A 25,273-nucleotide genomic window follows, 5' to 3' on the forward strand; every position below is an offset into this window, starting at 1 on the left:
ACGGGAACAATTTATGAAAATGACAATGGCGACGGCCTTTCAAAGCGATGCAGCTGCAATGATAAAATTAGCTGACAATACACGCCGCGTTTCGCAATAACCCCAATGACAGCAGTTTCATAATTCAACCAATATTGCGGATTACGAACAGAGAGCAATTAACATGAGTAGTTTTCCAAACTATCCTTTTTAGGTCTCCAGGACTGGGACTGAAAAGGACAGTCGACGTTATGGAAAAAGAGAGGTGGCATCCAAATGAAATCATTTCAGTCATGAAGGAAATAAAATTCAAACTGTTCTTAGGAAAATTAAATATGCTTTTCAGTTTTCCAGCAATTACGCAACAAACCACATTAGATATGTAATTAACAGCTGAACTCTCGAGTTTGGTGATAAAACTGAACTTATGATATTTCCAAGGCACATTGCTAAAAAATAATATCTGTCGCATATGAGTTATTCTTCGACTACTTTAATTCTATATTTCTAAGAAATGTGCTTGGGACTAAAAATAAATTATTTTACAAATTTAATTTTAAAAACCGGTTCGCATATTTAGAACGCTTTCAAATAATTACTTTGGCGCCAACTTTTCTTGCTTGTATTACGTACTGACACGAAAGAGGAAGACTTTCATATCAGTAAACTTCAACTGACTTTCATATCAGTAAACCAACTACAATTTAATAAGCGACAAACCTTTATGTACTGCAGCATTTCGTATGCTTCGCCTAAAACCTAAATAACCTCTGATCCTTTACATAAAACAATCTCTTCAAGAGACCAAATGCCATGCAAGAAGATATGTAGCGTCTTACCTCGTCTGATTCCTCGGCTTCAGCGGGAGCCATCAATCTCTTGGCTGCCTCGTCCGCCCTCAAGGGAATTGTCGTGAACTTTGACCCATCAAAATCACTGATATTCATCTGCCGGAGAGACAATCTCGCTTTAGGCATTAAGCAGACCTCTGGTGGTACTTTATGAAGATTCGGAATATAGGAAACTGAAATAAGTCTCGAACTTTTCATATATGGAACTTGAAGGAAACCATGGTGGCTAACGTGATGTGTGATGCTGCTTCTTTATATGTAACGTACGTAAACACCGAATCTCCTTGTGATTAAGATGGCAAAAGGTAAATCATCAGCTTCCAAATGCTTGTTCCCATTCAAAAATTAATAAGCAACGTGCAACCAGGGAACTCCACATTGTTTTAAACATTTAAAGGTTGCTCCGATAACACATTACCTTCAGGTAAAGGAAAATCTATTCATACGAGACTCAGCATTATTTTTCATATATCAATGAAGAAATACCTTAACATCAATAGGAAACAGAAGGGATCATCAACAGATGAACAAATTAAGAATGGTTAGGGAGGATATAAGGGTATGTTAGACACAAAAAAAAAAGTCTTATAGAATACATTTTCAAGACAAAATGCATATAAATGAATAGAGAGAGAGAGAGAGAGAGAGAGAGAGAGATACGCGTCATCACAACGGAGCAACATCTGCAGACGCTGCAATAGCTTTTCAGCCAATCTTTAAATGTTAAAGGTGAGTCTGAGATAGACCCCCTTACGAGAGAGAGAGAGAGAGAGAGACTAATGTGAAGTCGAAGGATGGACTAAAGGTTTCGGATACTAGCCGAAGAGAACTGCGGAAATTTACAAGCAGAGAGGAGCACAGTTAGGATACAAATAAAACGTTGAGAAGGTGCTGGGAATCTCGATGTGGGAAGGGAAGAGACGAAAAGGAATCGCCTTCATGCTGGGAATGGCAGAAAGGGATGAGGTGGCGGAAGAGGGAAGGTCGTAGGGATAAGCTGCAGGCCTTCAGTGGGTATTTGTGATCTGACACAGAATGGGTGAAAGAAGAGGAATTCCTTCCCCGTAGAGGATGGTCTAAGGAATTTAGATGTGTTCGGCAGAAGATAGTTTAAGGTATTTAGATGTGTGTGACGTCATCTTGATGACCTACTCGAAATAAGGAAGAAAGAAAAAAGGTTCAGGATTAAAACAGGGGCACAGTCTGTGACTTCTGACACAAGAATATATGTACAAGAAGTGAAGGATTTTTAAGAAAACTTGTATGCAAGTGGTTTTAGTTAGATCAGGAAGAATTATACATAAGTTACTGGAGTAAATTCAAGGGGGTAGCCAGGATTTTATATACAAGTTATAAGGAATGATCAGAAAGATTTTCACGTAATCAAATAAGAGAATTTCAATAGAGGTAATCAAGGACGGCTACAAGTTACAAGGTCTTGAGGCTTTAAGAGCAAGTATTACCAAATGGTCAACAGGACTCCTATGCAAGCAATGGAAAACAGTCAGTAGGATTTACATGCAAGCAGGGTAGGAGATAATAAGACATGCTCAGGATGACTTGAGGTGGAATTAATGAAGGGTAACAATGATGAATTATTTATAAGCACTAAATAACGGTCATAAGTATTATGCAAACGCAGCTAGATAAGCCAAGGGGAATTATAAATACGCACAACGGAAGGTGGCCCCTAGATTTAACTGTAAGCAATGAAGGAAAGTCATTCATACGAAAGCTTAGGAAACCAAAGGACACCAAACAACAGTTAACCGTGATGTACACAAGTATAACGATGGTCTGAATAATCTACAAGTAAGGAATTGGTGGACAGTTTGGGGATTCATGCACGCATTTGGTGGATGGTTTGTTTTTACGTTGCATGGAACCAGTGGTTATTCAGCAACGGGACCAACGGTTTTACGTGACTTCCGAACCACGTCGAGAGTGAACTTTCATCGCCAGAAATACACATCTCCAATCCCTCAGTTGAATGCCCGAGAATCGAACTCGCGGCCACCGAGGTGGCAGGCCAAGACCATAACGATCACGCCACTGAGGTGCTTCATCTGGTGGATGGTCACGGAGATCTACATGTAACAAATGGCAGACAGTCAGAAATATTCACATACAGATTTTTATCAGAGGCAGTTAAACAAACGCAGTTAAAAACTGACTGTTAGCGATGTACATATATTTAAAAGCAAGGACATTGCGATTAACGAGCAAGCAAAGAGGAGGCTAGGAAGGCTATCGTATGTTCCTCATGAAACCAGCAAAGAGAATTTGGAATTCAGCTGTACTGGCCTATTCCTCCATAAATCTGCAGTAATCAGATTTATGAATTAAACGAAATGTTGGCAGCTTTAATATGCGCATAATTATTACCGGTTGAAATCTCAAGTGGAAAGGATCAAATTACACTGCATTTTAATGTTTGACGAAATGCTGCTAAAAATCCTACAATTCAACTAAGACTACTTTTCATTAAATAACTTGTGAATTTAATACTTTCCTTCACTGCCAGACAATGCCGGAAAAAGCATTATTGAACGAATTTACTGTTTTATTACATCAGTGGTTATGACACTCCGTCAAATTCTCCAATTCTACAAAAAGGGGGTAAAAGCGACAAATAAAACAGATGCATGAATCAATATTAAATAACTCGGGAAGCGGGACTATTCGGCAGTACTACGTATTTACGTATGTACAATACAAAAATACTAACATACACATAGATAGGAAAATTGAATATGCAATCACCTTTTATTCCTGCATATTGATATACCTATGTGTATGTTATTATTTTGTATTAATACGTACTGCTGAATAGTCCCGCTTCCCGAGTTATTTAATATTGTTTCATGCATCAGTTTTATTTGTCGCTTATCCCCTTTTTTTTATAGAATTGGAGAAAAGGGGGATTTATAAACAAATCAAGGCGATGGAAAGATAAGTGGAAAGCGACGAGATAAACAAACGACTCCCGTGAGCGAGACACCAACATCGAAACACATACAAAAACAACACTACACCTTAAAGAGGATGTATTCCGACATCGCCAACAAGTTGAAATCTTTCTGATACTTTCCGAACGAAGAATTCAAGAGGCTTTTTTTCATTTGTTTTTATTATTTGTGCAGTTAATCCCCACCAAAGAACTTAATTTGTTTTCATCATTATAGGCGTTCCTACATCGACAGTCTTGCGGTCGGCTTTTCTATTTTTTAAGTATAATTTCTTTATCTCTGGAGATAACGATGACAGGAGAGTCGTAAGCTTGGGCTTCTTTTAAAAGATAACTTCATCAGTAAGTCATTACTATGTACCTATTATAACTTTTCAAGTTATCATGAAGACTGAAGTGGAAGATAGATTACGCTAACTTGAAAAACATTAATCTACCCTTTTAGAGTTTGTCTCTTCTTTCTGTAAAGTACCGACTCATATGTGATCTGAATATAATATGTACCAAAAAAAAGAAAGAAAAATGAGACCTAAAACATGAAGTGAAATATAACTAACAAACATCAACAGCTACAATACTATAGCAACAAAGCAGTCAAGTGCACGCAGGTGGAAGGGAAAGGGGTTTAATAGAATAGTGTAGGGGTGAACGTGGTAGCATGCAGGGGGGGATGGGGGAGCGATAGCTAAAAAATTCTGATAGCTTATTGACGTATCTAATCGTGAGCGAGCCAGACCATAGCAAACACCGAAGCAAAGCGAAGAGGGAAGGAAGAAGGGTGCACGCACAGCGGGGAACAGCGAGTGGAGAGCGAGTGGAGGGAGCAACGGCGGATGATTAGGAAGCGAAAGCGTGCGATATCCACTTCCTTTTCCGAGTCGATAATATCGAACCTCTTGTTCGGACGGCTGGGGGGACTCGGAGGTCTCCGAGGAAGAGGGCGTGAGCGGCCGGGCATCCTCCGGGTCGGCCAGACCGATGTTGATGAGGATCTCACCCAGGACGTCTTCTGGCTCGTCCTCGCTCTGCCGGAGCATGGAATACACGACGCGGGGGTATCTCCTGCGTTGGGGATAGAGGATGTTAGGACCAAATGGAAGGAAATGATTCTGTTTGACTTACTAACTTGTGGGATTAAAGGCAAATTGTAACTTTAATCTACTAACCTAGCAAATGCTGGTATATAAAACTGAAAAAAATGAATCAAATACTATTTCTAATTGGCCTAAGTACATTTAATTCAGTTTCACAGCTTGTTATCTTGACAGGCAGGCATTATGTTGATAATCGACAATTTTATTATACTATGCACTATGGTAATATCACTTGTGCTAATGATGGTCGTACAGATACAGCTTATAATTATATAATCATGATCACCGCCATAAGGATGTTTATCTAAATGTAGATCTATCAGTTTACGATAATAAGCTTATTATATTTGTAGTGATGGCGGCTGTAAAATATCCGGTACACAACTGAGGAACATATTAACTAATATATGGGATTGTTTGCATGATAGTAACCTTAACAATAATGTAAGCATTAATACACTGTTAAATCAGCAGGCCCGTATATTATACATGAGCTGTATGACTGAGCGGCTCTCGGTGAATGTACAGATGAATGGGTTGGTATGAAACTCACTGAAGCAGTAAATGGTGACAGAGAGGTATGCAACTGCTTTGAAAGGAGAAAAATACGAAAGGAAACAAGCATAGATCTATAAGTGAGTGGTTATGAATCAAACATATACCTTTAACCGAATACCTCCACGAAATAAATTGTTTTCGAAACAAAAATTCCTTGACGTGAGAAAGGCAATTTAAAATAAAACTTGAGAGAGAGAGAGGAGAGAGAGAGAGGGATTGTCTCAACCTGTAAAATTACCATCTCCTGGCGGTATTTAATGAGGAAAAAATATAAGGCACCGGCTTCTAATTAACCAAAAACCTAAAAGCCTTCTGAGCCACTCTGCCTTGTGACGCCACATGGAGTGTATTTTACAGGCCACTTGCTTCTTAAGTTTCTCACAAGTGCCCTACGTTCATTCCATGATTATGTAAAACAAAAGATTTTAGAATTAAAACCATCACATTACTCGGCGACTTCGATACCCAAACCTCATAAAAATTCCCTATGAAATTCACCGAATAAAATGAGGTCAAGGTCACTCCGGAACACTGTAATATGAACGTAGATGGATGGCATATAGGTTGTCGGTCAAAGGCTGTAATATGAACATACCGGGAAAAGGTTAAACATACAACCTGGTTTATTCACACAGCGTCCCGTGCCCCTTGCATAGTCACGGGATGAGGTAAAAAAATATAGGTGAACCCAGTGCTCCTTTAAAACGGCATTTCAAGTGTTTAGGACTATTTTGTGGTCAATTATGATCTTTTCTGAATTCAGAGACATGACAACATAAACATGACTTAGCGTGCATTCATTCACGTTATAGTGACTCATTCAAATATGATGATAATGATTTGCCTATCAAACCCACTTTTATTAGCATTCACATGTTTACTCTTACGCACTGTTCGCGTAAGTAATCGGCCCTATGACCGATTACTTTAGCTGATCAGAGAACACCAATCACAAAGGAGTTTTTGTTCAACGTACGTGTTGATCATCGTTTGTCATACTTCATTCGCAAGTCCTATTTATCGATACCTTCAAACACAGATGGTGGCAAGGCACATTGGTTCAACTGCTACTGAAGGTACCTACGGGCTAATTCCTCATGTTGGTGAACACATGTTAATTATTAACAACAATCAGTGTTGTTCTCTTAGAGCCAAATACGAATATAATACACCGAATGTTCTCATTATGGTATCCTTAAAGAAAAAAAACTCAAAGAGGCAGTTAGGGCAATGAAAATGGGAGAGATGTATATTAATCGGTTCCTTTTCAATCCTTACTGTTTTATGTAATATCATTCTAACAAATCATTTAAACAGAATATGAAAATTTTATAGCTACCTTGTAAATGCAGGGCATTTTTGTAAACTCTAAGGTACTTTCTACCCACATTTCACTTCAGCATACGCAACTGAACTGAAATGAAACAAATGTCGAATATTTGACCACTTTTCCAAAACACCAGTCTCGGTTCCTTCTAACAACTAGCAAACGATTATACTAATAATCTTAAATCTTTAGCCTTATAAAATCTATACACACTTAAGAATGTTACATCTAGCATAATAAAGTATTCATGCATCTATCAATATAACGATAGAATTTTGAATACGACCCAAGGGGCGTATATTTTCCAGTCCAAAACATCAAAAGACACAGGAGCAAAGTGCACTGCCGTCATCTGATCGATACCCACACCAATCCTTCTGAAGGACCTGATAAAAGAAATCGATGCAGCGACAATACTCGTCTTTCCACTGGGATAACAATGGCTTTGGCTTATATGGGATTTTTTCCCTTTCACTTTATTTTCTTCTTAATTTCTTTAACTGAAAAACCATTAAATCAGTTCCCACTAAGAGCCAAAAGTATTGGGCGGATTTGTGAATTTACACTTTACGTGTTCAAGGATATTGGGTCGTAGATTTGTTTAACAATGTTGCAAATTAAGAGCACAAACTATGAAGTGGCACTGGTTGATATATGTTTTTGCGCCATACAGTTCATAGCACTCAAGAGAAAACATATCAAGAATAATAATAACAGTTGCAGTCAAACAATACCTCAACGTATTTGGAGTAGGAAAATACGTGTCAAACTTTGCTTTCGGAAAACAGGTCACGGCCTCTAAAATCACTGAAATGAACTGAAGGTGGCAGTGGAGTGTGTGTGTATATATATATATATATATATATATAGATATATATATATATATATATATATATATATATATATATATATATATAGTATATATATGTATTATATATCTATATATATATATATATATATATGTATATATATAATATGTATATATATATATATATAAAAATTTCTATATATATATATATATATATATATATATATCTATATATATATATATATATATATATATATATATATATATTCCACTGCTACTTTGTTTATTTCAGTGACTTTTAGAAGCCGTGACCTTTTCTCAGAAAGCATAGTATGGCACATATTTTTAACACGATCTATAACCCTAAAGCTTTGTTTCCTATAAAAAAAAAAACACGCACACACACGCACGCACTAAAAAAAGTGTGTTTGTATTCATTTCATGGAAAAAACAGAAAATTAACTCCACGTAACTCTACCAACTACTCTCCTGATATACAGAACACTCGTACCCAACTGCAAACATACAAGAATTTATACACGTCCTGAATAGGGGAAGGTTCATATAACACACACTTTATCATATCTCTTAACACTCAAACCGATTACTTGGCGACTTACGTTCTAGAAATAGAATTCTGATTATTGTGTGCTTTATAATTTTTTTTTTTTTTTTAATTACGGAGCTATTTCATACAAATCGAATACCTTTCAGGCAAAATCTGATATACACCACATGTTCAAAAAGAGCTCTTTTGATAAATTCGGTGAGGCAATAAATTCGGAAAAAACCTAGCTGCTACATATCAAACCTGTAGTAAAAACTTATAATCATCACATATTTAAAAAAAAAAGCAACGTTCTTGCAGACTGCATTTTTCATCAATACGTATAAAAATATTTTTACAATTGCGATTTCAATAAGTCATAAAGTCGTGTCCCCTACAAAGCCCCTTAAGGGGATCCTGGTTTAGCTTGGGAAACAAAAACTTCTCAATGGAGGAAAGTGCTTCAGGTTTAATTATACTCATACGAATATTTAGCGACATCACAGACAAAAAACCAACAGAATAACAACAGACCTCTCTGTCACTTTCCTTCCAAACAAATTATTATATAATGAACAAACAAGGAAACGTTCTCACATGTAAATAAAAAATATCCTAACCAAAAGAGACTGTAATTAGATAGACTCTTTAGTACCCAATTCTATTGTGATGAGGATCACGAAAGAAAAAAAATCAAACTGCGATATGGGTTCAAATCGCAGATCGCATACATCAGATAATATAATATTCTACTCATTGATGTCGATGACGAACTAGTTGCAAATATAATGAATGAATATAGGATTTAGGCCAAAGGCCAAGCGCTGCGACCTATGAGGTCATTTAGAGCTGAAACAAAAATTGACAGTTACAAGGTTTGATAGGTGTAACAGGAGAAAGCCTCGTAGTTGCACTATGAATAGTTGTAAATATAAAAGCAGAGGACGAAGGAAGGAATCGAACTGCGAACAAAATGATACTGGAATCAATTACTCATTATTTAAAAACTCATGTAAAGGCACAGTTTGTTCTGTTGGAGAACATCTTGTTTTTTCGAATAATTTTTGCTAAGAACATCCCGAACAGAAATTTCATTTTGGGTTATAACTTTCAAGACGAGAGCGACGCGAAAAAAATAATTTTGAAAAGTAGTTATAAGCAAGAATCCTTCCACCAAAAAACAGGAAAATCGCGAAGAAAATCCAAAGAAAACTATTTAGGTCATGGCTAAAGAAGAAGAAGAAGAAGAAGAAGAAGAAGAAAACCGGCCAAAACGCATCCACTATGAAACCTGACTTCCACATCCCACCTCAAGAAGAAAGAATCACCCCATAAACAAAATAAGTTATTTGGAACTTTCAGGCGGCCAGCTTCAGTAACTCCGTAGCAAACATTGCAACATTTTATCCGTCGCTTTTCCGTCTATTTGACGTCACTCGAGCGAGTGCCACGAGCAACTGAATGCAGAATGAAATTGCGTTTCCTCCCGAAAATACTGCAGTGCCGGTCTCCATACCTCCACCTCCCGCGTGGCAGGTTAGGTGGGTTTCTCGTGGGGGTAGGTCGGGGTTTTCGAAGGAGGGGGGTCGGAGGACTTTTTCGGAAGGTGGGTCAGGTAAAGGTTTTCAATAGCAAAGGATGCTGAGTTTTCAAGGGGTGGCTAGAATTCCGAAGATGGTACGTGGGTTTCCGGTCATGGACAGTTGAAAGGTAAGGAGTCGTCAGGTGGTTTTAAGATAGTAGGAGAAGGATGTAACTCAAAAACAATTTAGTGATACAACGACGAGATTTAAGATATATCTTGTCATTAAGGTCTGTGCTGTAATAATAATAATAATAATAATAATAATAATAATAATAATAATAATAATAATACTAAACCGATGAAACACATCTAAAAATTCCTAATTCAAATTTTTGTTTATGGAAATATAACCTAAGGATATTCAAGTAGATTTTTGTCAAAACTTCATTTATTTATTTGGATTGCTCTGGCCCAGACGTACTAAAGCTTCATAATATTGTATGAATAAATAGAAATTTTTTTTTTTACAGACAGAATTCATTTCCTTTTCCTGTGACAGGAAGTGGGAAGGGGAAGTGGGAAAGGGAAGGGGAAGGGGAGGGGAAGGAGGAGGGGGAAGGAGGATGGGACGGGGGAAGTGAGGGGGTTTGGGAGGAGCAGCAGCGACAAAAGAATGAGCTCAAGTTGCTTCATTCTCCAATAATGACCCTTTTGTTTCCAATTTACAGCACTCTCCTCGAGTCAAGGTCACAGTCAAAAGGAGGCTAAGAATAATAACATGAGCAACATCAATATAACCCTCGGCCAGGCGTGAAATTATAACGGTTATAACTGCGGAGATCAGGAATGGAACGTCTGAACAATATGCTCCAATTTTTCGTCTTCATTGCTATTTCGCTGGAGATATGCATTCAACCGACCTGCAGGCACGCACACAGCAAACATATTGACATTTTCTAAGGATGGCCAAGAACGAGAAAAGCAGCGTCCATAACAAAAGATATGTGTGAGGAAAAGGGAGCCCAGCCAACCTCAAAGTTCCTGAAAACTCTGACCCTCTCCATCATCAACTCCATTTATACTAAGAGTACAGACAGGAAAGACGCCTCTCGGGTAACCAAGTAACACCCGCTAGGTTACAAGTTCTCACGATTATCGATGAATGGATCAGCAACCCACATATTACTGATTTTAATAAACCGTATTTTCTTACCATCGAAAAACAGAGGAATTCAGTGGAATGAAATTCCGTGCTTTGTTACCGAAACCAGAGACCGATAGAATCTGCAACTTCCTGTGTTTCCATAGTTCTATATTTTTCTTTAGAGGCATGTTAATTGCTGATGTATTCTCTAACATTTTCATTTGGATATGTTAAAAAAATCGCTCGATGAGGAACAAGTAGGCAGTATATACATTTGCAAATTATTTCTGTCAAGCTGTTAAATACAACTATACACAAGAATATGAGATTTACAAAGCTCAAAAGTCACAAATTTGTAATCGAAATATGAAATATTATACACATAATGAAGTAATACCAAAGACGCTGTTGAAAAAACAATTAAAATCAGTATACCAAAACAACAAAACTGAAATACAAAAACACAGAATAACTCCAATTTGTAAACATTAAAATAACATTAACTGTCCCACGTTAAGGATTGTAGGGTTTCTTAATATACCGAGCTGTAATTCCACAGAGCCAAGATAGAATTTACGCAAATTTTAAAAAAAAATGGAAAGATTTGGGAACCTTGATAGCTCCAATGAGTCAATTGAACTTGAAAGCTCTAAACAAGTCAACTGAAAACTCGTCTAGAAACAGCATTTGGTGAGACGGTTATCCGGGGCTACTTAATGAAACAGTGACAGTGGGTAAAGATTTCCTTATATCATTTGCCTCAATGACGCTAAATAGCTATGCAATAAAACTTCGTGTAATAACTTCTATAAATATTACCAATAAAATAAAATCCTATGATAAACCCAGACCGTAAACCAAATGCCTCAAATGCATTGACGTCAGTGACAGTCAGTTCAAGCGCATTGACGACGACCGTGACACAATCAGTTCAAACGCAGTGACGACGACCGTGACACAATCAGTTCAAACGCATTGACGACGACCGTGACACAATCAGTTCAAACGCAGTGACGACGACCGACGCAACATTTCAAACCGCCGTGACGACGACCGACACAATCAGTTCAAACGCGTGACGAACGACCTTGACACAATCAGTTCAAAGCGTGCACGGCCGTGACACAATCGTTCAAAACGCAGTGACGACGACGTGACGCAATCGTTCAAACACAGTGACGACGACCGTGACACAATCAGTTCAAGCTTGACGACGACCGTGACACAATCAGTTCAACGCAGACGACGACATTGACAACAATTCAGTTCAAACGCAAAGTGACGACGAAACCGTGACAACAATCAGTTCAAACCAGTGACGACCCGGACCCGTGACACAATCAAGTTCAAACGCAGTTGACGAAACGACGACCGTGACACATCAGTTGCCAACGCAGTGACGGACGACGTTGACACAATCAGTTCCAAAAACGCAGTGACGACGACCGTGACACAATCAAGTTCAAACCGTTGACGACGAAACCGTGACACATCAAAGTTCAAACGCAGTGACGACGACCTTTGACACAATCGTTCAAACGCTTAGTTGACGAAACGCACCGTGACGCAATCAGTTCCAACACTGACGAGACCGTGGACACAATCAGTTCAAAGCCGCAGTTGAACGACGACCGTTGACCCAATCATTCAAAACGCAGTGACGACCGAAACATTGACACAATCATTCAACGCGTGACTGGACGACCGGTGACACCAATCAGTTTCAAACGCAAAAGTGACGACGGACCAGTCGACACAATCCAGTTCGAAACGCAGTGACTACGACATTACCAATCAGGTCAAAGCAGGACGACACCGTGACACAATCAGTTCAAACCAGTGACGACGACCGTGACAACATCAATTTCAAACGCAGTGACGACGACTCGTGACTCAATCAGTTCAAACACACAGTTGACGACGACCGTGACACAATCAGTTCAACGCTCATTGACGACGACCGTGACACAATCATTCAACGCACAAAGTGACGACGACATTGAAAATTTGCCACAAAAAGAATCAGTTCAAACACGCAGTGAACGACGACCGGACACAATCAGTTCAAACGCAGTGACCGACGACCTCTACACATCAGTTCAACACGCAGTGAACGACGACATTGCCACAATCATTCAAACGCATGAACGACGACCGTGACCAATTCAGTTCAACGAGTGACGGACAACCGTGACGTCCAGCAGTTCACAAACGCAGTGACGACGACCGTGAAACATCGATTCAATTCAGTGACGAAGACCGTGACACAGCAGTTCAAACGCAGTGACGACACCGTGACCAATCAGTTTCAAATTAAATGACGACGACCGTGACAAACAATCAGTCAAGCGCATGACGACCGAAACGTGCCGTGACAAACAATCAGTTTTCAAACGCAGTGACGTGAACACAATCAAGTTCACGCAGTGACGACGACCGTGACAGAATCATTCAACGCATGTGAACGACGACCGTGACACAATCATTCAAATTCATTGACGACGACCGTGACACAACGTTTCAAACGCAGTGCGACGACCTTGACACAATCGTTCAAAATTCGTGACGACGCCGTGACCAACAATCAGTTCAAACGCATGAGACGACCGTGACACAATCAGTTTCAGGCGCAGTGACGACGACCGTGACAGAATCATTCAAACGCAGTGACGACGACCCTGACACAAACCGGTTCAAATTCAGGATGACGACCGTGACACAATCAGTTCAAATTCAATGACGAACGACCGTGACAACAATCATTCACACAGTGACGACGACCGTGACAACAATCAATTCAAAACGCATTACGACGCCCGTTGACCACAATCGTTCAAATTCAGTGACGACGACCGTGACACAAAGCGGTTCAAATTCAATAACGACGACCGTGACCACAAATCCTTTTCACGCATTGAGACGACCGTTGACAAATCAGTTCAAACGCAATTACGACGACCGTGACAACAATCAATTCAAACGCCGGGACGACGACCGTGACACAATCAGTTCAAACGCAGTGACGACGACCGTGACACAATCATTTCAAACGCATTGACGACGACCGTGACCAATCAGTTCAAACGCATGACTACGACCTTGACCTCAGCATCCAAACGCAGTGCCGCGGACCGTGACACAATCAGTTCAAATTCAATGACGACACCGTGCACAATCAGTTCAAACGCAGTGACGACGACCGTGACACAAGCAGTTCAAACGCAGTGACGACGACCGTGACACAATCAGTTCAAATTCAATGACGACGACCGTGACACAATCAGTTCAAACGCAGTGACGACGACCGTGACACAATCAGTTCAAATTCAATGACGACGACCGTGACACAATCAGTTCAAACGCAGTGACGACGACCTTGACACAATCAGTTCAAATTCAATGACGACGACCGTGACACAATCAGTTCAAACACAGTGACGACGACCGTGACACAATCAGTTCAAATGCAGTGACGACGACCATGACACAATCAGTTCAAACGCAGTGACGACGACCTTGACACAATCAGTTCAAACGCAGTGACGACGACCGTGACACAATCAGTTCAAATGCAGTGACGACGACCGTGACACAATCAGTTCAAACGCAGTGACGACGACCGTGACACAATCAGTTCAAACACAGTGACGACGACCGTGACACAATCAGTTCAAATGCAGTGACGACGACCGTGACACAATCAGTTCAAACGCAGTGACGACGACCGTGACACAAGCAGTTCAAACGCAGTGACGACGACCGTGACACAATCAGTTCAAACACAGTGACGACGACCGTGAAACAATCAGTTCAAATGCAGTGACGACGACCGTGACACAATCAGTTCAAACGCAGTGACGACGACCGTGACACAATCAGTTCAAACGGAGTGACGACGACCGTGACACAAGCAGTTCAACACAGTGACACAACGACCTTGACACAATCAAGGAGTTCAAACGCAGTGACGACGACCGTGACACAATCAGTTCAAACGCAGTGACGACGACCATGACACAATCAGTTCAAACGCAGTGACGACGACCGTGACACAAGCAGTTCAAACGCAGTGACGACGACCGTGACACAATCAGTTCAAACGCAGTGACGACGACCGTGAAACAATCAGTTCAAACGCAGTGACGACGACCGTGACACAAGCAGTTCAAACACAGTGACAACGACCTTGACACAATCAAGGAGTTCAAACGCAGTGACGACGACCGTGACACAAGCAGTTCAAACGCAGTGATGACGACAGTGACACAATCAGTTATCACGAGATCGTGAAGAAAAAGTTTGAAGAATTCCATGCGGACGAAGGAGGAAGAAAATCAATGAGCGACATTGCATTAGCGTCGAACTCGACGCCGCACAACGGCAGAGACATGGGATCATTTTTAAAGAAATAAAAAAAATCCATTTTGGGCCAATTTCGAGCCAGAAAGATTAAAATTACCCTGGAAATAAGGTAGTTCTCTTGAATACGTGATTTTCATCGTTAAAAGTTCACATGACTAATTACAGAGCAATAATCATAATAACAATAATAACAACAACAACAATAATAATGACGGGCCCTTACTTGAAATAATGAAAACATAATAGCTATTATAAAAAAAACTCGGGTATTCAAAAGGATATCGATTTTGAGCGATAAATTTTGAAGATATCTGCAATATGAATAATACAAGCAAATAAATAAATAATTGATATAAAAAAAATTGCCAGTCCTCATAATGGACAATATATTTCCCTAACAGACCTAAGTACAGCATAATTAAATATTAACTACGAAGAAATAAAACCCCTGGCTTTCAACTGATTTTAATACCTGATAGCAACAGTTCTCTCGACTTCTTACAACCAGGGCGTGGGATAGTCAATTCGGGGGAACTATGAATCACTCAAAGATTTCAGATGACTGGTGTACATAACGATCAATAAGTTGGTAACAATAATCATTATTCTCAGCAGACTTGTGAATTTTTTTATATACAATTCAAAAGACGACCGAATTCTAAGATGATAAAATGGCTGATAACGAGAAATTAAACATTTCCTTCCAAATCTTAGGGACTTCATTCACTATATATGACATACCTGAATAATAAGCCCTTAGGAATATTTTCCCTAAAATGCAACAAACGTGAAAAATACATTATACTCTGGTCAGTTTCACCCAACAACTAATTTGAAGTATACAAGATTCAGGTCACGCAAAGTATTGGTCTCACGTCAGTTTCAGACAGAAGATATTTATAGCTTTTTTACATTCAATTGGCAAGAGAAAATATCCACGAAGAGTCGATCAAGTTCACTTTCGAAGGCAACCAAATTGATAAATAAAAAAAGTCGAACCAAGACGCGTCCTAATCGACATGACGTCAACGATGTCTTTTCATACAAGGAAGACTTATACACACAAATAACATTTAAAACACTTGAAAGACTATACATACATCACATAATGCATAGTACTCTACCATATAAATAAAACAACGACAAAACTCTCTGGAACTCGCCCCGTGTTGCCAGGATTAAAGATTCATCGAAGTGAGGAATGAAGGAAACAGAAAACAAGAAGCAAATGAAACTACCGAGTTGGACGATGACACACACAGCAGGAAAAGCTCTTTTATGGCTCGTGACGTCTCACTCCCAAGAAAATTACCTCAGCGACACACCAGGTCACGCCATGTCATCGAGAACCACCCGGTGAAAAAAGTAAACCGATGCAATCATACTCCATTACTTCTGCATAAAGAGAGAAAGACCCTTGGCGCAAGGGAAAAGAGGGAGAGAAAGAACTTCACCTGAGAGAGAGATAGAAGGCTAAAAACACCTAGAGAGGATAGTAATAGATGGTAAATATAATATAATTTATCTATATTATATATATATATATATATATATAGATATATGATATAAGATATATATTATATAATAATATAAGATAATATAAATATTATATATATATATATATATATATATATATATATATCATATGTTATATATATATTAAAACTGGCACAAATCGTCCATATTTTGTATTATATTCACGACTGCTATTTTTATTACTGTAAACTTGTTGACTGACCAAGGTTAAGTTGGCCTCATGCAAGCACGAGACCTTAGCCCAAGGCGGCTAGTAAGTGTTAAACGTGTAAGACAAAAAGTGGCTTAATATGTACCCCTGGATTCAGCCCAACCAACGCAAATAAAGTGTCACCATTCTAGTCATGTTAACGTATGAAAACTGCGTTTGAATATAGTCTTCATATGCTCTCGTTCTATTGCCTTCTCAATGATACCAGGCAGACAGACAGGACTTAAGCCGTCTCGTGTCATGTTTCTGTCGTCATTTTGTTGAAACAACCTTGAACAAATGACCTTGGCAAAGGTCATTTATGCAGTGCAAGATCGTTGGGAAGCATTTCATTTCCGATTCAAAGTCATTTTCTTTCTGGCTTGTGTGTACACATGTTTATTCATTTATGCGGTACATTTTATCATAAAAGCATATCAAATATACTTCATCACTCAATGGGACTTTGTAATTGTGTCAATAACGCCTATAGAGAATTACCAAGTTTGTCACACTAGAAACTGCCACAATATAAGCAATAATAAGAATAGCAAACAATCAATACAAAGGAGATATGCTATGCAGCCGACTTGCGTGTTGCAGCACGCCTCGTTAAAGGTAATAGAACCAAAATTGTACTACGAGCCCAACCAAAGTTCTAAGGGATTTCCTGTCACTCTCCTCCCGTGTGCTAGGGGGTGCTCGCGCGATGTCATGAGGGCGGCACGAGGTACCATCCTCTTCAAAGAGTTTATAGTTCATCAACGCCCCAAGATGTGGAGGAAGTTGAAGTCAACTTTTGTCATTCAAAGTTTATATGGAGTGAGGATGAAGGACGCTGACACCAAGGTGGCAAAGGCCACAGAACACATCCCCTCTCTCTCTCTCTCTCTCTCAGAGGACATTTGCAATTGGCGTTGGTAAAAAAAAGAAAAAAAGTAAAGGAGTCCTATTCGATATTTGACCAGACACCCAAAGGACGAAAACAAAGAAATCAAACACATCCGAATTCTCCCAACGATCACAAAACCTCCGTATTCTCAGCTCGTTAAAGGGACCTTATAATTCCTCCTAAATGAGAAAGAGGAATCTCGGGCGGGAGCCAAAAATCCCACATTAAAATTTTTACGCTAAAAGGGAGAAGACAGCTGAGAACTTTCTTTACAATACCACTTTTATCACCAGGTTCTGGTAGCTGGGAAAACCAAGGTCGAGAATCTCGAGGCTTTCTTCACGATATTTATAATCATGATTGGCAATAATGGAAGAACGCCAGAAAAATAAACATACACATACTAAAATTCTTTGTAAAGTCTTAACAGCACTAGAGAGAGAGAGAGAGAGAGAGAGAGAGAGAGAGAGAGAGAGAGAGAGAGAGAGAGAGAGAGAGAGAGAGAGAGAGAGTTCTAAGCTTTCAAGTCATGGGTGTCATTTCACAATGGCGTAACTACTAAAATCCTGAGGCCGCTCATTCCTAATAATTCCTAAAAATCCTGACCAAATATTCAGCCAAAGGCCATAATTAAAACCAAAGATACCATTAAACCAAACTAACAAATTATTCCATTCTCCCTGAGTCTAATCGGAAACTAGCTTACATAAGTTCAAGACTGCATTGGTATCCCATTCCAGTTCACTTCCTGGAAAGGACCTCTAAATGTTGCCGCTGTGATCCAAAAGGTCTCCGGATGTCTCTTCAGAAGATTCCCCGAAAATTCGTGGCTGGGTGACTTCTGAAGCCTAATGGCTTCGTCGATTTCCGGAATATCTAACCCACAATTGGCCCAAAGTGGAAATACAAGAGGTATGGGATAATGGCCTTATTATCGAAATGTCTCTCCATCCAAAAATAGGCAAGATATTTTTATATTTAAATAAATATAATATATATAATTATATATGTGTGTGTGTGAGTGTGTTTTGCGGTGAAGTAATAAAAGATTGTAGTTTTTAAATATAGATATTTTCATTTTTATTTACTAGCAGCGATTAGCATAGTTATCAATTATAATCATATTCATTTAGGGTTACTTGGTTTTAGTAAAACTTTTTCATATCCTAGCACCACTGGTAAAACTTTAATTCGTAATATTCCGGTAAGCAATTAAGGAGTCAATTATACGATACCATGCAAGTGCGGTAGTTTTTATATAAGACATTCTGGGAAGCCACTCAAAAACCGCATTTTAAATCATAAACATAAGAACAAATACTAAAAACAATGCTTTATGTGTTCACAGTAGTATGTGTAATTTACCAATTGACTGGCTCGGGTCAAAGATTTTATTTGAGAGCGCAGGTTTTATTGAAAGAAATTTGATAAAGACAGCTTGCACCGTTCACAGAAAAAGATAAAATTTTAAATCATCGCCTGGTTTGTACACATATTATACGTTTGTTAATATGTACTTATATTAGTGTTATGCTGTTCTAAAGGGACATATTATCTCAGATTTTTTGGTATTTTTCATTTGTTCAATAACTATTCTTGCTTTATTATATCATTTTACTGATGCGTGTGATGCAATAGTATTTCATATGCTAAGATTTTAGATCTTTCTTGGCTGTATAGTTGTAAACTTTTTCTCTTTCCTTAATGAAAACGAAACTGTTGGGCATAATCTTACAAAAACACTTCATTTTCCTATGTGGAATACAACTGAATAACATATCTTCGTGTCTAAGAAGATTACAAACTTATTATAATATATATATATATATTTATTTTTTTAAAATTTAAATATAAAGATATATATATATATATATATATATATATATATATATGTATATATATATATTATTAATATATATATATATATATATATATATACATATATAACATATATATATATATTGTATGTAAAATATATATATATATATATATACTATATTATATATAAATATATATATATATATATATATGATATATATATAATATATATATATATATATATGTGTGTGTGTGTGTGTGTGTGAAAAGTTTTTCCAGCAAAATTTCATGAAAAGTTAAAAGAAGACTATATATGTAACTAAATAATGCAAGTTGCATTATATTTCAGTTCTTTTAAACTAATGACATCTTGTTGGAAGTTATTATTAAGATTTCTAGCGTTGATATTAAATGCTTCTGTCATAATTTGGCTGTTCATATAATTTCCGTCAACAAACGCATGCGCACACACACACACCCCCTTACTGATGCTGTGACAGGATCATATCACTATATACCTAAACTTGTGTGGAACATATAAACAATCAGCTGATTTGAACAGCAGTGGGAGAAATAACCATTGTCATATTATCACAAGAGAACGCTATCACACTATTTCGATTTCTACGAACGCAAAATAAGTTGAGTCAATAGTTTTTGTCCATCGTCCCTTTGTTCAATACAGACAATGAGATTTATTCTTTTGATTGCCAAATAAAAATAGGAAGTGATACCAGCAATAAAAAAAAAAACTGCGACATAACCGTCGTTATTGACTCGCTTTATACATAACCGGAAGCGTCGAATTTCATGCTAGGGTAAGAGCCATTTTTTCATACCTCCCATTGCATCCCTGACCAGGCCAATTCCGTGGGACGCCTTTATTTCAAGCTTCCTCTTCCACATTTCACTTACATATTTGCCTAACCGAGTGGGGTAGATTTTTTTAAGCTTCCTGCATATTCATTCAAGCAACTAGCAGAAATCATCTTTTCTAGTGGAAGCTTCTCTTAACAGGAACACACCAAGCTAATAAGACGCAAACAAAATTAGATATGTTAGATTCCATAATAACACACATACATATATAAAATTTATGCTCCTATTTGAATACCAATACAAGAAGCCGGGACTAAAGCAATAGGAACGTTATTTCAGAAACCAATGGATGCTTTTAACATGACAACTTACAGTCAAGAGAATTGCTCTGAGGCGATCTCTCCAGAGCCGTCCCCTGAATTGTGCAGACAAGACAAGTCAACATAAGTCGAGGAATGAATAAAGGGTGAAATCGGGGGGTCCGAACCCGTGTTACCTTGTGTGCCTGGCTCTTATAAAGGAGGGACAGCTCAATATCCTTATTCCTCTGATTCCTGAGAGAAAGTTGAACACAGATTACAATTTCATACAATGATCGTTGATTGAAACCTTTCTGTTATCAAGATCAGTGTGAATATTCTTTTGAAATAAGCATATTGTGATACGGCGATAGGAAGTTTAAACTTTTTCTGATTGTCCTCGTCGGAACTAAAAAAAAAATAAAAAAATAAATACATAAAAAAGAAGAAGAATCAGTCAACATGAATAAGACATTTATCCACTAAATAAAAAAGTAAAAGAAAAATATAATACGAACAAAGATATTAACAGCTAAATAATAATAAGCAATTCATTTCCACATAATAAAAAAAAATACTTTAAAAATGCAAAACAAAGTACATGCCCCCCCTCACCCCACAAGAAAAGACATTAATACAAGATAACCTGCTTTTCAGCTTTTCACGTCTTCCGCCACTAGTGTTAGTTTTAAAATCATTACGCACCAAGGGGTATCGTGAATTGCAGATCATTATCATTTATAAAAAGTTCAAAAGTTGCTAATTCTTTAATTGGAATGAATGTTTAAACTTCATCAGCATCCTGCACCAAAGTACTTCTTTGCAGTGAATCAAAATATTTTTTAAATGTAGGAAAACGGGAGAGAACGCCCACTAAGAGACTGAAGGGACGCCTTAATCTAAAAATCAGGAAGCATTTGTACTGGAAATGAATGTGGTATATTAGTTATGTTGCATTCTGAATTATTGCTCTCCTTCATAAGCAAGGCACATGATATTAATCAATGACTGGACAATCACAGATGAGAATGAAGGATATATCTGATGCGTGGGATGCAATGGCCCATGTGTGGCTACATGCTTAGTGTGTGTAAGTATATGCATAATTACTGTATGTGCACACACACATATATATATATTAGATATAATAATAGATGTATACATATATATGTATATATCTATATCTATATATATATATATATATATATATATATATATATATATATATATATATATATATATATATTATAAAATTATACACACACACATGTAGTATGTGCATGGGCGCGCAACCACACTAAAACTAGTAATGCATAATCTACAGAGCTCTTACCAGCTAAGACTGCTTGTTTGAGCTGCATGCCCAAGGCATCCACTTAAATTTCTCATTCGCAACGTGCCCATTACACAACGTCATACTGACTAGATTTGCATTCAAGATATGCTACCTTTCCACAGAACCAATCCTTTGTTACATAACGCAGTCCCTTTATATTTTGCCTTGTGTTTCCTGGGTTCTTCGTGACTCCTAACCCCTCAACTAATACACTAGTCTACCGATGGGATTGCATTACACGCCCCGCTCTTCTCTCGGGTGAAGTGTTGAATGTTCCATCTATCTATCTAAAAGGCGATACCATCACACTAAACAGAGGTTTCATTTACTTCTCTACTACTCTTCCACTACAACTGCTAGTTGCTTCCTTCTCTTAATTTCTTAATACTGCAGTCCACATGATGCTGTATATAATTCATAAATAATACGTTCCATCAGCACCCTTATCGCTACACAAATTTCCAATACTACTTTTTTTCTATTCATTAACGGAAAACAACTTCCAGAAGACCGGAAACTGATCAAGGTCTTGCAGAAGGAAGAGTACTATGGCAGAATAAATTTTTTCCAGTTTGCAAGGTGGTTCAGTACTGTATTTATGGTACTACGATCTTCTCTTCAGGTAAAATTAACTGTCTTCATTCTTGTACCTTAATCTTTACCGCGTTCATAAAAACAAAAAAAAAAAAACGCAAGACTTCCAAGCAATTACATTCATACAGCCATTCCATCTTAACTCAAAGGCCCGAAATTAATGCACTCATTTATCCAAGGCTTCACAGGAGCGAAAAATAAGACTGACCATAAAAATGAGGCCTAACCACAAAAGAAGGTGAATAACCCTGTTAATAATCTTAAAAAACAGAAGACTATGATTGAATATATTAAGGTTTGCTAAAATTACACTCACATTCCATCATATTTTCCACTAGTGGTCACACGTCAGCGACATGGCATGCTGCCATTCCAAGAATATTTAAAGCAAGAGAATCATGCAACCCTGTCTACCATAAAGAATGCGACATTATGAAAGACCAGACAAGGCGAAATCACATGATAGCGTGAAATAAAAAATATGCACAAAGTTTTTAAAGGAGAGAAGAGAAAAGAGATTTGAGAGAGAGGGAGAGAGAGAGAGAGAGAGAGAGAGAGAGAGAGAGAGAGAGAGAGAGAGAGAGAGAGACATCAACCTGTTTATACTCAATATGAACTTTCATTAAAGATTGATATAATATTCTATGTTAAATAAAAATACGAACAAATGAAATTCAGATATTTGATCATAATGGGAACTTAACTAGCTCACGCCCCTCCACAAAAATGATTAAATCTTCGTGAAAGATCCGAAATTTGGTAAGAATAGTTACAACAGAGACTGATCAAGTTGATGGGAGAATATATAAAACAATATATATATACATACACACACACACACATATATATATGTATATATATATATATATATATATATATATATATATATATATATATATATATATGGTGAAGTGAGGCTGATATTATTTTGACCATGAGGACCCTTATGATATATATATATATATATATATATATATATATATATATATATATATATATATATATATATATATATATATCATAAGGGTCCTCATGGTCAAAATAATATCAGCCTCACTTCACCAGCAACAGTCCGAATTCAATCCCAGTTGAGAGCGGAAACTATTTATGCCTATATCCCTATCAATTCACTTTTTCTGTTCATCTCCGTAATAAATTAAGTACCTGGTAGTTACCCATCAGAAAGGATTTGTATCTAGCAAATTCATCCCTGAAACCTGTTTGGAACGTAAAGGGTAACGTATTTTGGATTCATACACACAAGGTCTACACACTTAAGAGGAAGACTATGTGACGATATTTACGGTATAAAATGATCGTATGAAGCCCCTCCGATTCCAGCCTTTCAAAATGTAAGTGACAATTCCTATAAAAGACTCAGCAACCGGCTGAAATAAACCATTTAAGACTTCGATAGAATACAAGTCTGAGGTAATTCAAACTAAAATAGAAAAGGCTAAATCATTTGTTCTCTTGAAGACAAGTACGAAGTAATATGAAAAAATATAATGAGATAGAAGTTGACTTTAATTTCCGTCAAAACCACATAGAGGAATTGGGCTGTAGGATAAATGAAGAGATATTATGATAAAATATCTACGTTTCAATCAAGTTACTCAATTATCTATTTATTATACAACGGTCATCTTATTGCAGATAAACATGGCTTGATATTTCCATTTTCGATATCAGAGAGTCATTTTTCATAAAAATAAATGAGGGATTACTAACAAATGAAGATTCAGAACGTTATATATTCTAAATTCATCTACTAGTAATACAATTATCCAATGTAAACGAAAATGAGAAACAATAAAGAGCGGAATAAGCAAATGAGCAAACGCACGGGCAACACTCAGTCACATCTGCATCTTCCAAGAGACCGTGATCAAAGTGCAATCTGCTGGTCCTTAGTCCATATGGTGACCAATTTTACAGGGTCATTGCCCACAGCTACGCTGTCTGATCCTACGAAACCGAAAGAGAGAGAGAGAGAGAGAGAGAGAGAGAGAGAGAGAGAGAGAGAGAGAGAGAGCAGAGTCCAAGGGCGATAAACAATTCGTCGATCTTGTACTATAAAAATAACTGATCTTAAAAAAAAGAACAAAGAAAAGGGCCCTTCATATGTTCATTCTTACTGAGAACACATTTTATTTACTTGTCTGTGGTATTCAGTTTTTCTTAGAAAAAAGTAGTTTCACTTCTTGTTCTTTACATACAGACAGACAGACATATATATGTGTGTGTAATAAATTTTAGATATATTATTATATATAAGAATATATATAGTATATATCTATATATATATATATATAATATTATATATAATAGATATATACAGGTTGCAGTTTTTTTTTCCCTTTCCCGGCAAGTGGGCGATGTAAGCCGAAAATTTCCCCTAACCCCCAAAATCATTATTAATTTATTAAAATGGGAAATAAATAGCAACAACACTGTAAGTTCGAGTCACAGTGCGGTAAAGCAGGTTAACAGCGCCATAAGGAAAGTGCCTTAAGTCTTGAACGACTAAACCCGAACCTGATGTAACCCGGGGACTGCCTGTGTGTGTGTGTGTGTGTGTGTGTGTGTGTGTGTGTGTATATATATATATATATATATATATATA

The 25,273-nt window shown here is 37.6% G+C and overlaps 1 protein-coding gene across 1 annotated transcript in view; it reads right to left on the reverse strand.

The window, feature by feature from the left end:
* The window catches only part of LOC135223306 (PE-PGRS family protein PE_PGRS18-like), a 65,464-nt gene that overhangs the window by 1,984 nt on the left and 38,207 nt on the right, over positions 1–25,273 (reverse strand). Inside the window, exons 2-3 of the mRNA XM_064261775.1 lie at positions 4,692–4,860; positions 819–926 (exon numbers count right to left, since the gene is read on the reverse strand). Of these exons, the coding sequence (XP_064117845.1) occupies positions 819–926; positions 4,692–4,860 (277 nt within the window). The remainder of the gene's footprint in view (positions 1–818; positions 927–4,691; positions 4,861–25,273) is intronic.

This window comes from Macrobrachium nipponense, chromosome 8 (assembly GCF_015104395.2).
Source record: "Macrobrachium nipponense isolate FS-2020 chromosome 8, ASM1510439v2, whole genome shotgun sequence".
Lineage (NCBI taxonomy): Eukaryota > Metazoa > Arthropoda > Malacostraca > Decapoda > Palaemonidae > Macrobrachium > Macrobrachium nipponense.